Source organism: Centrocercus urophasianus, unplaced genomic scaffold (assembly GCF_019232065.1).
Source record: "Centrocercus urophasianus isolate 14NV4802_14NV808 unplaced genomic scaffold, USGS_Curo_1.0 seq_172, whole genome shotgun sequence".
NCBI classification, from domain to species: Eukaryota; Metazoa; Chordata; class Aves; order Galliformes; family Phasianidae; genus Centrocercus; species Centrocercus urophasianus.
In genome coordinates, this window is record NW_024884725.1 from 1 (window position 1) to 13,688 (window position 13,688).

Below are 13,688 nucleotides of genomic sequence, written 5' to 3' on the forward strand. Positions count from 1 at the left end.
CTTTCTTTCACTTTTAAAACTAGTTCTGATTGCAGTGGCTGCTTGAGACTGCTGTCTCCTGAGCTGTGATCATCACTACCTAAAGAGTTGGCTGTAAGTACTTAAATAGTTCATTAGGTTTAAGCTGTATTCTGACCTGTGTAATGTAGAATTGTTTGCATTTTAAGTAGTGATGCTTTCAGCCCCAGTAGGCATTGACAATCCTACCTTTAGTGTTTAGTCTCCTAAATATATTCCTGTTTCTATTTTTTGGATACTTACAAAAACACAGGTTAATTTTTCTTGTCTGATAGTCAAAGCACTTGTTTTCTAGATACTTCCAAATTGTGGGCTCTGACTTTCTCTTTCCAACAGATTTGGTTCAAGTACTAAAGTGGTGCATTTTCTGGGAAGCACAAAGCCATGGAACTATACGTATGACTCCAGAACAAAAAGTGTAGAAGGCAATATCAATGACCCTAAAATTGTTCACCCAGAATTCCTCAACATGTGGTGGGATACCTATACAGTTAATATTTTACCCTTACTAGAACAGAAAGAAGTTGATGAAGAAAATACCACAAGTGCAAACATGGTATGTATCTTAATATTCTTGTGGAAACTACCTATGCAAACAGAATAGACTTTGTGTGATCTCACTTGTTTCCCCTCCTGTGCAACTGAGAGCATGGGTGTGGATTAGTTGGTGAGATACAGAGATTCTTGTTTTTTTTTCTTCTTTCATTTCTGGAATAAAGAATAATACAGATTAGAAGAATATTAAGTGGTCTTGAGCATAGTTGATTGCTATGCTTAAAATTAAGTGCAGAATGATGCACTAGAAATGACAGTGTAGTAGCTTCAGTAAACTCATCCTTAATGTGCTGCAGCTATTCAAACATGAGAACCCCCAGTTGAGCATGCAGTATACACTTGCAGTCTTGCATGGTACAACCTACCTAGGTAGGCCTGCAATAATTAGAGAATAGGTTACTTAAATAGATTTGCAGTAGTAAATCTTGATACTTGCAAAACCAAAATAATGCTGCTTATTCTAGTTCTTAAACAGAATTCAGTAGTATGTCTGCAAAGTTTAGTGTCAGATTAGTACAGTGACTGATTCAAGTTTTTAATCCTTCTCAGCCTGAAGTTACAGAACTTTGGAGATGTGCTCTATCTCTTTTAAACTTTTTCTAATGAACTGTTTGCAGCTATCAGGCTTGATCTATACTCTGGCTTTCTCTTGTGGCTTTTGTAGAGAGGTATGAAGAACTAAACCCCTGACCCTCCCTCCCCCACCTCTTTCCTTGAATGATTTGTTACTCTGCTTTATTTTGCTAGGAAAGCTGCACAGTCCCTGCTTGTTGGTGATGCTTGGTGCTATGCATGAGAACATCTACTTGGTTGCCCTCTTATGTGGCCTGTTGCTTGCTTAACGTATGCAAAATCTGTCTGTATTTTTTACTCTGCCTTTTTTTTTTAGGCAGAGGTTACAGAGGCAGTGTCCCATATGTCGGTATCGGCACCACCACCACCAGTATTACCAACCATATCTTCAGAAGAACGCAAGGCTCGGTGGGAACAAGGCCAAGCTGACTATATGGGAGTGGATTCTTTTGATAACATCAAGAAGAAACTGGACTCCTACCTTCAGTAGAAGTGCCATTTTCAAACACTGGCACTACAAGGACTTGTTCCAGAACTAACAGCTAGGAAAGGTTGTAGATGATGGACAATTACGCTTGCGAGTAGCTTGATGGAAAAAATTCTTGGCTGAAGGCCTCTGCAGTGCCACGGATAAAGCAAGAGCTAGGAAGCAGAATTCCTTGGGCCAATTGTAACTGCCTAGTAACTAAAAAAAGGGTTTTCAACTACATTTTCCTTATGTTGTGATCAGCTGGCTCAATGTATTCATTGAAACTGGGTTTGCACCTTAGCTCATTAAGGTGATTAGCAATGACTCCTTTGCTTGCTATTTTAGGTCTAAAATGTGATTTGTGGGATTGCTCATACACAAAATGATTGCCATTCTGCTTTACCGTTAGTGAGAGATAACAGTAATAGCACTGCTTTGATCTTCTAGTCACAATTGCACTGATGTTTTGACCAGGTTTTTACACATAGTGCCTACAGCATGGCAGAATGCATTTGTTCAGTTCTGTATTCTTCAGGCTTAGTAAACTGAGTTTTTCTGTTACTTGAAATCTTCATGCAAAAATAAAAACTTGTCATGCTTTTCTGGTTTTTTTGTAAACTCTTGAGAAAATAAAAAAGAGATCTTTGGAGCAATCTAAAATAACCAAACTTTGTTCGTTCCATTCTAGTTATCACTAACAAATGTCCACCTTCTAGTTCCGTAATTTTTAACAGAGTATGTAGTCAAGTGCCAGGTTGCTGCTGGAAGAAGTACCTGCAGAATGGAGCTAAGAGAATCTGTATTTTGGTTACTGAAGAACAACCTGTAATGTGATACTGTTTTTAAAACAAGCAGTAGTGATGCTGTCTTGGCAAGTAAAGATGAAGTAGCTGTACCTACACGGGTTAGGAAAACTCTCTCTTCCTTGTGTGCATGGCCACCATCATGCCACGTGTTGTATTTTGAGACAGAGAAAAGTAGTAAAAGTACAAGACAAAACTCACAGTAACAGCCTTCTGAAGAGAGGGTGGCTGCTGTTTGCCATTAGTTCAGATCCATCCTTTAGCTAGAAGTGTAAACAGAACCGAATTACTTAGCATTCAGTTTGGTACCTATAATCTGTATTAGTCCAGAGACATGTATTTTCTTATATCTTTATAAAGGAGGATTTTGGCAGGAAGCTAGTAAGGGTTGTTTAGCTTTAATCCTGGAGATAAACAATTGACAACCTGCTACTGTTTGCTGGTAAGGAGAAGATATGATCTGCATGTGAGAGTTAATTGAGGTCCTGGTCATTGTTCAGCAAAAAGTGGTAAAAAGGAGGTCCAGGTCAAAGTAACTTACAGCTATTTAAAAGTTAATAGCATTTGAACTCTCAGTCATAATGTTACAACTAACCACTTTTTTTTTTTTTTTTTTTTTTTTAAATTTGAAGTTGTTTGGAAGCAGGAAGAGTTAGTAATTACAATCTACAGTTACAAAATATACTTTACCCAGCAAGTACAGATACTGAAGTTTGGCATGCTCACAAATATTCTCTGGATAACTTAAAAGTACTCTTGAGGTCAGCTGAACAGTCTTAGTTTTGCTCTGTACACTTACTAGAGAATGAGCAGGTTCTTTGACTTTCAGTTGCAGACAACTGTAAGTGTAAAAAGCATGAGACTACACCAACCTGAAAATTTGGTTTAGCATGTAAGTTTTATTACATTCAAGAAGATAAGATACTGAATAAGATAAAACCTATGTGTTTCAGATTAACAAGTATAGTTAGTAAAAAATTAAAACTGGGGAAAAAAAAATTTACACTAACCCTTGACTCACATTATAATGTTCAATAAATTAACATTGTCATTTTCTGCCATTATTTTCTCCATAATTAACAGGCAGCATTAGCAGAACTGTACAGGCCTCTTTAAATCACCCCATCAGTATAATTGGATACAAAGACCTTTTTGTGAAGTTTGTAGTCAGTGTGATAACTGAATCACTGCTATACTCAAAACGATAATTCAGAAGCTTTTAATGCAGGGGACAAAGATGGCTAATAGCTTTGTCTTTGGAATTGAAGATGCTAAAGTTCATGATTGCAAAACCTCACTTGCAGACCATGCTACACTCCAAGAAAGAACAATAGCCACAGCCTGCTTATACCTTGTGAAAAGCAAAAAAATAATAATTAAAGAAAAGCACCACCGAGAAACTCAGAAACTCAAGTCACTGTACAACTTGCCACTAACTCAGGTAAGTTTTTTATTTGGCTTTGGAACACTGAACCATCATCTAGTTAAGAGAAAACAATACTGGTGGTTAGTTTCATAATCATTTTTTAACTCAGCCACTCTGCAAAATATGCATTATTTTTTAAAACAAGCAGTGATGTAGCTTGGCTAGCCGTTGAAATGGGTCCCTTGCCAATGGAATTTTAGCTTGAAAAAGGAAACAAAGTTAAATCTCTCATTCATAGTCAGGAATTGTTTCTCCAGCTTACATCTAAACCTGAAAGTTTATTTTACATAAACTACGCAAAAACCTGACAATTCATTTGGTTGTACCTCTGCTTTCCTGCTTTTTTGTCAGACTTCCAGGACTGTAACCAGCTACCAGGGCACATTATTCCACTGCCCACGTCTTGTTAATTCTTTGTCTACCAAACTCAAAGCATCACAGCAAGTTTTCCTCGAGGCTAAGAAACTAGCTCCATAAAAGTGCATCAGCTTGTTAAGCCACGTATTTTGGATTCCTTCAGTTAACTCACTATTTCTTAAAATATAAGAAGAAATGCAAGGAATCATTATGGATTTCTAAGGAGGTAATGGAATTTAGTGTATATTTCCCTAGTTGCCAAAATGCCCCTGTTTGCTGAAGTAAGATATACATATATATATATATATATATATATATATATATATATACACACACATGAAGTATAGCTCCTGAGAAGTTTAAAATTAATAGCTGTGGATTCCACATTATTCCCTAACTAAATTAAAAAAAAAAAAAAAAATCATTTTATGAAGGCCAAGACCATATCAAGAATCAAGCTCTTAACAACTACAACCAGTGCGGGGGGGTAAAACAACAAAAAAAACCACCACAGCAGCCTGGTCCTCATTAAGTTTTGGGTTTTTTTTTAATATAATAAGCTTTATGTCTAGCAAAAGTGTTTGTTTTCATGAGGAGCTGGATGTTTTCAGAATATGCTCGTGTACAAAAAAATATATTTATCCATCACTTTCTATTCATGGAACAAAAAGCACAATCTTTGCACTTACCCTTTCAGTGACTGTTTTATGAGAGTATCCAGAGCTACTGTACAGGGACTGCTGAATCACGGCCTGAACCGCTGATTAATCATCTGAGGCAAGCAATGAGTCAGCCCTTATTTTTCTAATTTTTCATGGGAATTTTATTGTAATTTTCTCTTGATGAACACACACAAGAGGCTGAATACCTGGTCATAGACCAGGTATAGACCATAGAGCTCTTAGAGGCTCTATACTACAGCCAGTACTTTCAGAACTTCCTTTCCCTTAAAGTCGTTTCCTAAAATGAAAGTAGTAGACAATGATGCTCGCTCTCATTTCTCCATTTGTTGGTGCTTAACGTTCTTCCATCATTACCAAATGATGGTCCTACCTCAGAGGCTTTTTTGTTTGTTTTTTTTCAACCTCAGTCATCGTCATTTGCCTATGATAACTAATAAAGATTTATGTCCATGAAGAAGGTAAAGGTGGAAAAGCATCCAGAGCTCACATGACATAATCAGGCTAGAAAGGTTAAGAAGCACCACAAATTCTGTAACTAAAATTATGTAAAAGAGTTCGACATGCATAAAGAGAGTAACAGGAAGAGCTGAACACATTCAAATCTATCAGTTATATTATAATTTATATTATAAAGTCAGCCATATAATTTTTGTAGTGATGTTAGGCAGGAACGTAAAGACAAGATAGCGAAAGTCTTCAATAATTCGCCTCTAAAATAGTCATTCATCCCCATCTAAAGAAAAAGAAAGCAACGCCTCAAGAGAGATTTAAAAGTGAACAGCTTAACAAGCTCATTGCTTTTAATGAGATTATAATGGTGGCAATTAGAAATGCATCAGATTGGGGTAGGCCAACACTTAACATTAATTAACATCACTCCACTAGCTTCAGTGAAATAACAGAAATTTCTATGTCTAACTTTTTACCAGTTCTTGCTGTTAGCAGACAATACAATGCTGTTTGTGGGTGGGTTTTTTTGTGTGTATTTTTGTTCATTTGTTTGGGTGGGTTTTGGGCAGCAGAGCTCTGTGGTCATTGTGGTTCCCTTCAAGCTGAACTGCTTGGTTCTAAAGAGCTGTCAGTAATCCAGCCAAACTCACAGCCCGTGCAGTAATTGCATTTAATTGCATGCATTTAAATTTAAATCACGTGCAAACGGAGGCAAATATTGCCAAGATCTCCCTTAGCTAAATCTTCCATAACACTACAGATTGCCTTGTAAAAAAAACAACAGAAATTTAAAACTGTAAAGACCCTACTGCTGGGCTCTTGAGTACAGCTCAGAAAAGACCATCGGACAGAAAATAACAGCTTCCACATGCAGGTACAAACTGCTTTTCCTTCAGGAAACAATGGCAGGAGCCAGGCATTAGCCTCAGTCTACTGCTACAGATGTAGCTTTAAATGCAACTGATTGCAAATTATGAAAAATCTCGTGGAAAAAAAAAAAAAAACTACACAGAAGTTGCATTGGAACAACTGAAATCTCATAGAGAATTAAAAAAAGGAAACGAAATATTGAGTTCCGTAACCCCTTTAGAAAAGTTACTTTGGACTAGAACCACCGCTGGTGTTCTGCGCGGAAACAGGACATCAGCACCCGCGCAGCGCACGGCCCCGCCACGCGCTTTCTCCACAGACCCAAATTGCGCGGGAACTCCCCAACGCTTCGGTCACGCCACCAACCGAGCATGCGGCAGTTAGCACCCCACGTGAGGAGAGGAGCGCACTGGCGAATCGGTGGCCGCCGTTCGCCTCTGGCCCGGGTGACAGCCAATGGGAAAGCAGCGCGCAAGGGCTCTCCGGACCGTTACCTGACGGCGGTTGGGTCTCTTCGGCTGCGGACGTACTCCGGTGCAGTGCCGTGCGGTCGGAGCTGCTGAGCATTACGAGGCGCCATGGTGGGAGTGGGAACTCGGGTTGGGGAGAGGAAGGGAACCTGGGATGGCTTTTGCCGCGGCGGGTTTGGGGAGTCGAGAGTTACCTGTGCTGCGGCGGAGCTCGCGGAGTGCTGCCGCTTGCGGCCCTGCGGTGGCGTAAGGCCGTGTGTGGGAGTGGAGAAATTAACATGAGAACTGAGAGTTGGAGGGAGGTGATGTGTAGAAGTTGTCTGGTGGTAAATGAGACAAAACAGGTGGAAAAGCAACGAAACCGGCTTTGCGGTGCGAAGGACGACGGTTGAGGCACGAGAACGCGTACCGCATCGGCGGCGGCATTTCTTGTGGTGCCTAAAACGATTGGGGGCTGCACGCAGCCAATCAGAGGAGAGGCCTGTGTCCGGCGGCCAATGGCGTGCCACCGTGCCGTGAAGGGGCGCGGCTGTGCGGCGGTGTCTGCGTCTCTGCTCCCGCTCCAGACTGCGCGGGGCTGCGCGCTGGGGAACGAGAGCCTGGGATGGTGTGCAAGCGTTGGAAGCTCATTGCCAACGCAATAGAAGTGCAGATAAATGCAGAGTGAGCCTCACTGGCAAAAGGCTAGTGACAGAACCACGAGGGTGAGAATTCAAACATGTAGTTGAAGATGAGAGTTTTGATGAAGCTTTAAAGACGCTCTCTACCTCTGTGTTTTCCTAGATCAGCTAAATACACCGTAATAGTATATAATATATGTATAGTATATAATATGTATAATATATACGTATATATATTATATATATATATATTAATATATATATATATTATATTATGTATAATATATATGTATAGTATATAATATGTATAGTATATAATAATAAGCTAGAATAAGAGTTTCAGTCTCAGATGTAAAACAAAATTGGGGTTTTGAGTGATTAAACATAAGTGCCATGCTTCCTCACCCAGATGATTTAGTAGAGGAACCCAAATATGAATGGATTGCCTGGCACTAGTTATGTGCTTATTGTAAAGGAAAACATACTTAGAGGTCTTGTGCAGAAAAGATTCTTGCAACATCACTCAGTACATTATTGTCAACAGATCAAGGAAATAGGGGGTTATTATATAAAGAAGGCCAAAGAAAACCAAAGAAAGGTGAAAAAGAGACTAAACGGAATATTATACACAGGATATATGTGCTCTGTGGTAAGGAATGATGATACTGCATTCATCCTGTGTGACCACGTGGTATCTAAGATCCTCCAACATTCTCAACGTTAAATCCTAGAATCTTTACAGTTGGTCAGCTGGTCAAACTCCCCTGCAATGATTAGGGAAAAGCACAGCTAGATTAGATTGCCCAGGGCTTGATCCCACCTTGCCTTGTAAGTCTCCGGGAATGAGGCATCAACCACAACTCTAGGCAGCCTGTTCCAGTGCTTTGCCACCCTTGCTGTAAAAAAGTGTTTCCTTCTATCCAACCTAAATTTGTTTTACTTTGTGAAGTTCGCCTGTATCCACTGCTCAAGCCTGCTTAGGTCCCTCTGGATGGCATCGTGTTCCTCTGGTGTGTCAACTGCAGCCCACAGCTTGGTGTCATTAGCAAACTTGCTGAGGGTGCACTTGACCCCACTTTTGATGTTGCTGATGAAGGTATCAAAGAGTACCAGTCCCAGCACTGATCCCTGGGGGACGCTGCTTGTCACCGATCTTCATCCGGACACTGAGCCATTGGCCACTGCTCTCTGGACTCGATTCTGCAGCCAGTTCTTCATCCATTGAACAGTCCACTCATCAAATCCATATATTTCATATATATTTTCGTATATTTCCATATATTTAAGGACTGTGATTGAAGGACTCTGACACAATACCCCACAACATCCTTCTCTCCAAATTGGAAATACATGTGGCTCTTCTGTTGTCCACTGATGCAGTGACACTGCCATAAAAGACTGCCAGGTTGGTCAAGCAGATTTGGCCTTGGTGAAGCCATGCTGGTTCTCCCTGCCTTCCGTGTGCCTTAGCTCACAGAGGTGAGACTGATGGGTTGGTAGTTTTGAGGGTCATCATATGATCCTTCTTAGAAGTGGGTGTGCTGTTGACTTTTTCCAGTCACCAGAGACTGATTGCCAGGACTTTGCAGGTGTCATGGAGAGTGGCTTGGTGACTACATCAGCTAATTCCCTAAGGACTCTGGGATGCATTTCATCGGGACTCGTAAACTGGCAGATGTTCAGGTTCCTCGGGTGGTCAAAAACGTGATCTTTGCTTACAGTGGGAGGGACGTTGCTTCCCCAGTTCCCTGCTGCTAAGCCAAACATTTGAGGGCTGTGTGGCGAGCAGTTATCAGAGAAGACTGAAGCAAAGAAGTTGTTAAGTACCTCAGCCTTCTCCTTGTCTGTTGTTACCAGATCGCCTGTGTCACTTACTAGGCATGGTATGCATTCCTGGACTTTCCTTTTCTGGTTGAGGTACCCGTAGAAGCCTTTCTTGTTCTTCTTGGTATCCCTTGCCAAAGTTAGGCCAAGCTGGGCCTTGGCTTTCCTGACCCCCTCCCTGCACAGACTTGCAGCTTCTTTGTAGTCTTCCCATGGTACCTGTTTGCACTGCCTGTACGTTTTCTTCTTGTTCTTCCATTTGACCAGCAGGTCCTGGTTCAGCCACGCCTGTCTCTTGCCTTCCTTTCCTGACAGTGTAGATCAGCAGCAGTGAGTAGATTCATGCTAGCAGCAGACTGTTGGATCATTTTAGTTGTCACTCAAGCAGCCGAGGTAATAATGCAGCAGGGAAAGATCACTACAGTATAACCCACAGATAGAAAGTTATTTTGAGAGTGAAATCTAAGTGACGGATAGCCCCAGATCTCACGTTATCATTGTCCTTTTTTTTGTTTGCAGCGTGAGTGCATATCTATCCATGTTGGTCAGGCTGGTGTGCAGATTGGCAATGCATGCTGGGAATTGTATTGTCTTGAACATGGGATCCAGCCTGATGGTCACATGCCCAGTGATAAAACTATCGGAGGCGGAGATGATTCATTTAACACCTTCTTCAGTGAGACGGGAGCTGGTAAACATGTTCCCAGAGCAGTGTTTGTGGACCTGGAGCCAACGGTAGTCGGTACGTACGCAAGATGCACGTCTTCCATGTGAAACTACTCCTTTCCTTTCAGACTTTTTTTGCATTTTCAAAACACTAGGGGTTCTAAAAGGTGTACAGCTGGATGATGTTTTGACATTTTTGGTTAGTGTTATTTGAAAGAGATGAAATGATGGTCTATGTTTGGTAATGTTTGGAAAACATTAAACTTCTTTGCAGATTTTGGATATCTTTCCAAGCCACTGCACTACATCCACAGCTTCATTTAATTGCTATCCAGAATGCCTGTGCCTGCAGTGTAGTTCTCTTGAGTTGCCTCCGTGTTCCAGGATGCAAATACTGCTTTGTGAGCATCCGGTGTTTTCCCCTAAAGAAAGACACTGAAGTTGTACCAACTTCTTGCTGCGTTTGTTCATGGAAGCTGTCTGTAGGTTTTTGACATTTCCTTTTACTTAGTATGTCATCCCTAGGCACCACATGCAGAACTCAGCAGATAAATTTTATGTTGGAATATGTATTTTTTCATTTGTAGATGAAGTACGTACAGGCACATACAGGCAGTTGTTCCACCCTGAGCAGCTCATTACTGGGAAAGAAGATGCAGCTAATAATTACGCCAGAGGCCATTACACCATTGGAAAAGAGATTGTTGATCTAGTGTTAGACCGCCTGCGCAAACTGGTAAGAATTCATGCTGCAGATCAATATTTAAAATACAAATTTTATTTAAAATACAGCTCTAGAGCTACCTGTAGTTACAATTTGTTATGACACTTGTGTTGTGTTTTTTTGGGGGGGAGGAGGGAGAGGGAGTCGTTTGTTTTTAAGAGTTTTGTGCATAGATTATTAAAAACAAAAAACCAAGAACTTGGCCCCATGCCTCCCCCCTCTTGAGTTAAATAAAAATTCAGTCAGTAAAGCTTGAAAGTTCTTGTGATGTGGAACATCATTATTTGAAGATATTTTAAGGATACCTCAGAAGTGCATTATAAAATCTTTAGACTGTAAGCAGTTGTCTGTTATTTTTAACCTGAATCGCACCATTATGTGTCATTCAAAATATTTCCAGTACCCTGAAACTCAGATTTTGGTTGGACGTTCAGTAATTTCACATGTCTTTCTAGCTTTTCATAACCTGGTGTAATGTAAGAAACTCACATAGCATGATGTGAATGAAAGTGAAGTAGTGATTGCCTATCTGAAGTTGTAAAAATACTTTTTTTCCAAACCAAATTGATACTCGCTGCCATATAGAGTACAATAGTAGTTTAAAAGCTGCAAGCCTGCTGTAATTTCTAATAACCTTTCACAGTGGTGCACAACTGCTCTTGCTTTTAGTAGGATAAAAAATGCATAAAGGAAAATGCTACATTCAAATGAGAAAATACTCATATTCAGAACAAGGTGTGCTGTGGTGGTTTTAAGTAAAAGATATACAAGAAAAAAGTTACCTTTTAAAACAAATGATGAGGAAATAATTACTTTTGACTGTTTATTTGAATACTGATGATTTTGGAAAAGGTAATAATAAATATATGTGTTTTCTCTCTTGCTTTTTTCCACCCTATTATAGGCTGATCTGTGCACTGGGCTGCAAGGTTTCCTTATCTTTCACAGTTTTGGAGGAGGCACTGGTTCAGGGTTTGCATCTCTGCTCATGGAAAGGCTCTCTGTTGACTATGGCAAAAAATCTAAACTAGAATTTGCAATTTATCCAGCACCACAGGTTTCTACTGCTGTAGTGGAACCTTACAATTCAATTTTAACTACACATACAACACTGGAGCATTCAGACTGCGCATTCATGGTAGATAATGAAGCCACTTATGATATATGTCGTCGCAACCTGGACATAGAACGTCCCACTTACACCAATTTAAATCGGCTAATTGGGCAAATTGTTTCATCCATCACAGCTTCACTACGTTTTGATGGAGCCCTTAATGTAGATCTGACAGAATTTCAAACTAACCTTGTTCCGTACCCACGAATCCATTTCCCCTTGGTAACATATGCCCCTGTCATCTCTGCTGAAAAAGCCTACCATGAGCAGTTATCCGTGGCTGAAATTACCAATGCTTGCTTTGAACCAGCCAACCAGATGGTAAAATGTGACCCACGTCATGGTAAATACATGGCCTGCTGTATGTTATACAGAGGTGATGTTGTCCCTAAAGATGTTAACGCAGCCATCGCTACTATCAAGACTAAACGTACCATTCAGTTTGTGGATTGGTGCCCAACTGGATTCAAGGTACTTTGATAACTTCTGAAGTGCTTGATTTTGGAAATAGTAGGAATTACGTGATATTTGGAGGTAGCGGTCATTGTGCTGTACTGTAACGTTCCTGTTACTGAACTGCTTACGTTTCAGATTATATTCTTAAATACAGTTCCATGATATTTTAACTCGGATGAAAATTCTAAAACAAGTTACAGAGTAGCAGTCACGGTTTTTGTAGGAACAGGCAATACTGAGTGTCTGAAAATAATTTACAAGCAGGTGGTACTGAAAAGCAATGCCAGGTTTTACTGCAAGTCTTCAAAAATCTAGGGAGCTTTGTACAGAAGGAATATAGGCAAGCCCCAAGCAAATGTAGAAACACCACATGAAGTTATTGAATTCAGTGCAGTAATTTCCCAACAATGTTTTTGAGATACCTTGAGGTGGTAGACGCTATCAGTTTCTGGACATGTGGAGCCTGACTGCTGTCACTAGAGCAAACCTATTTTTTTCGTTGTGATTCATTTAAACATAGGCTCCTGTAAGTAGACTTTTTACTAGATCAGTGTCAGGTTGTTCAGCTACTTCTGCTTGTTCTCAGTTGACTGGCAGTGTCACCTTCCGGACAAGGGGTCCATCCTTCCAGCTACTGTCCATGCATTCAGGACTTGGAAAGACCTAGATTCTTATGTTCTTTGTAGAGTCCAGTAAGCTGTTATGATCTGTTGGAAAAATAATCTCTAGGCCAATGTAGCTAACGCTGGACCAGTTTGACCAGATCCTGAATTTAGGATTTAGTTAAATATTTTGATGAAGCGCAAAATAATTTTATTTAATTGTTCACAGTTGTGGCTACTGTTGTTGTTAGCAGAAATAAGTCTTCAGTGCTTCCCAGTAATTAAAGACGTTCTCACTTGTTTTCTTGAAGGTGGGCATTAACTACCAGCCTCCAACTGTGGTGCCAGGTGGTGACCTTGCCAAGGTGCAGAGAGCTGTATGTATGCTGAGTAATACCACTGCCATTGCTGAAGCATGGGCTCGTCTCGACCACAAATTCGATTTGATGTATGCCAAACGTGCCTTTGTACATTGGTATGTTGGGGAAGGAATGGAGGAAGGAGAATTTTCCGAAGCCCGGGAAGATCTGGCTGCCCTTGAAAAAGATTATGAAGAAGTTGGGATAGACTCTGTAGAAGCAGAGGCTGAAGAAGAGGATGAATACTGAAAATGCTGAAGTAATAAAAAGTGTGTTCTGTAACAGCAACAAATGAATTGCAGAATCCTGTTCGCTTGCTTGCTTGTTTTCAGATGCAGTTTTAAATGTTGTACTGTTCATTTTTTTCTTTGTTACTGTTTACACACACAGTTGCTGCGTAAGAACCGTTTGAAATTGCAGTTTTTGGTAGCATCTAGTCTTGCACAACTTAAAGATTAAATTACAAACTTGTGTCAGTAACACTGTTCTCAATTTATCTAACTGTAGTAAGGGTAAGTGCCATTACACTTTCGGTCTGAACTAGAATATTTGCTAAAAGCACCAAACTTGCTACTTAAAAAAATAAAATTTAAAAAAAAAATAAAAAAAATGGGGAGACTCAGCAGACAAAAGGTAAAATTTTCCAACC

The 13,688-nt window shown here is 40.3% G+C and overlaps 2 protein-coding genes across 2 annotated transcripts; both read left to right on the forward strand.

The window, feature by feature from the left end:
* Window positions 1-346: 346 nt before the first annotated feature.
* Window positions 347-2,216, forward strand: LOC122160453 (glycogenin-1-like; the record flags this gene model as incomplete). Its single annotated transcript, XM_042818942.1, has 2 exons — window positions 347-574; window positions 1,463-2,216. Coding segments are annotated over 2 exons (402 nt in total), but the record flags the coding sequence as incomplete, so codon positions are not given.
* A 4,490-nt stretch (window positions 2,217-6,706) lies between these two features.
* On the forward strand, window positions 6,707-13,682 carry LOC122160452 (tubulin alpha-3 chain). The gene is made up of 5 exons (XM_042818941.1): window positions 6,707-6,785; window positions 9,638-9,860; window positions 10,372-10,520; window positions 11,413-12,093; window positions 12,992-13,682. Exons 1-5 carry the CDS (start codon window positions 6,783-6,785, stop codon window positions 13,286-13,288), a joined length of 1,353 nt encoding a protein of 450 aa, XP_042674875.1. The 5' UTR covers window positions 6,707-6,782; the 3' UTR covers window positions 13,289-13,682.
* Window positions 13,683-13,688: the final 6 nt, after the last annotated feature.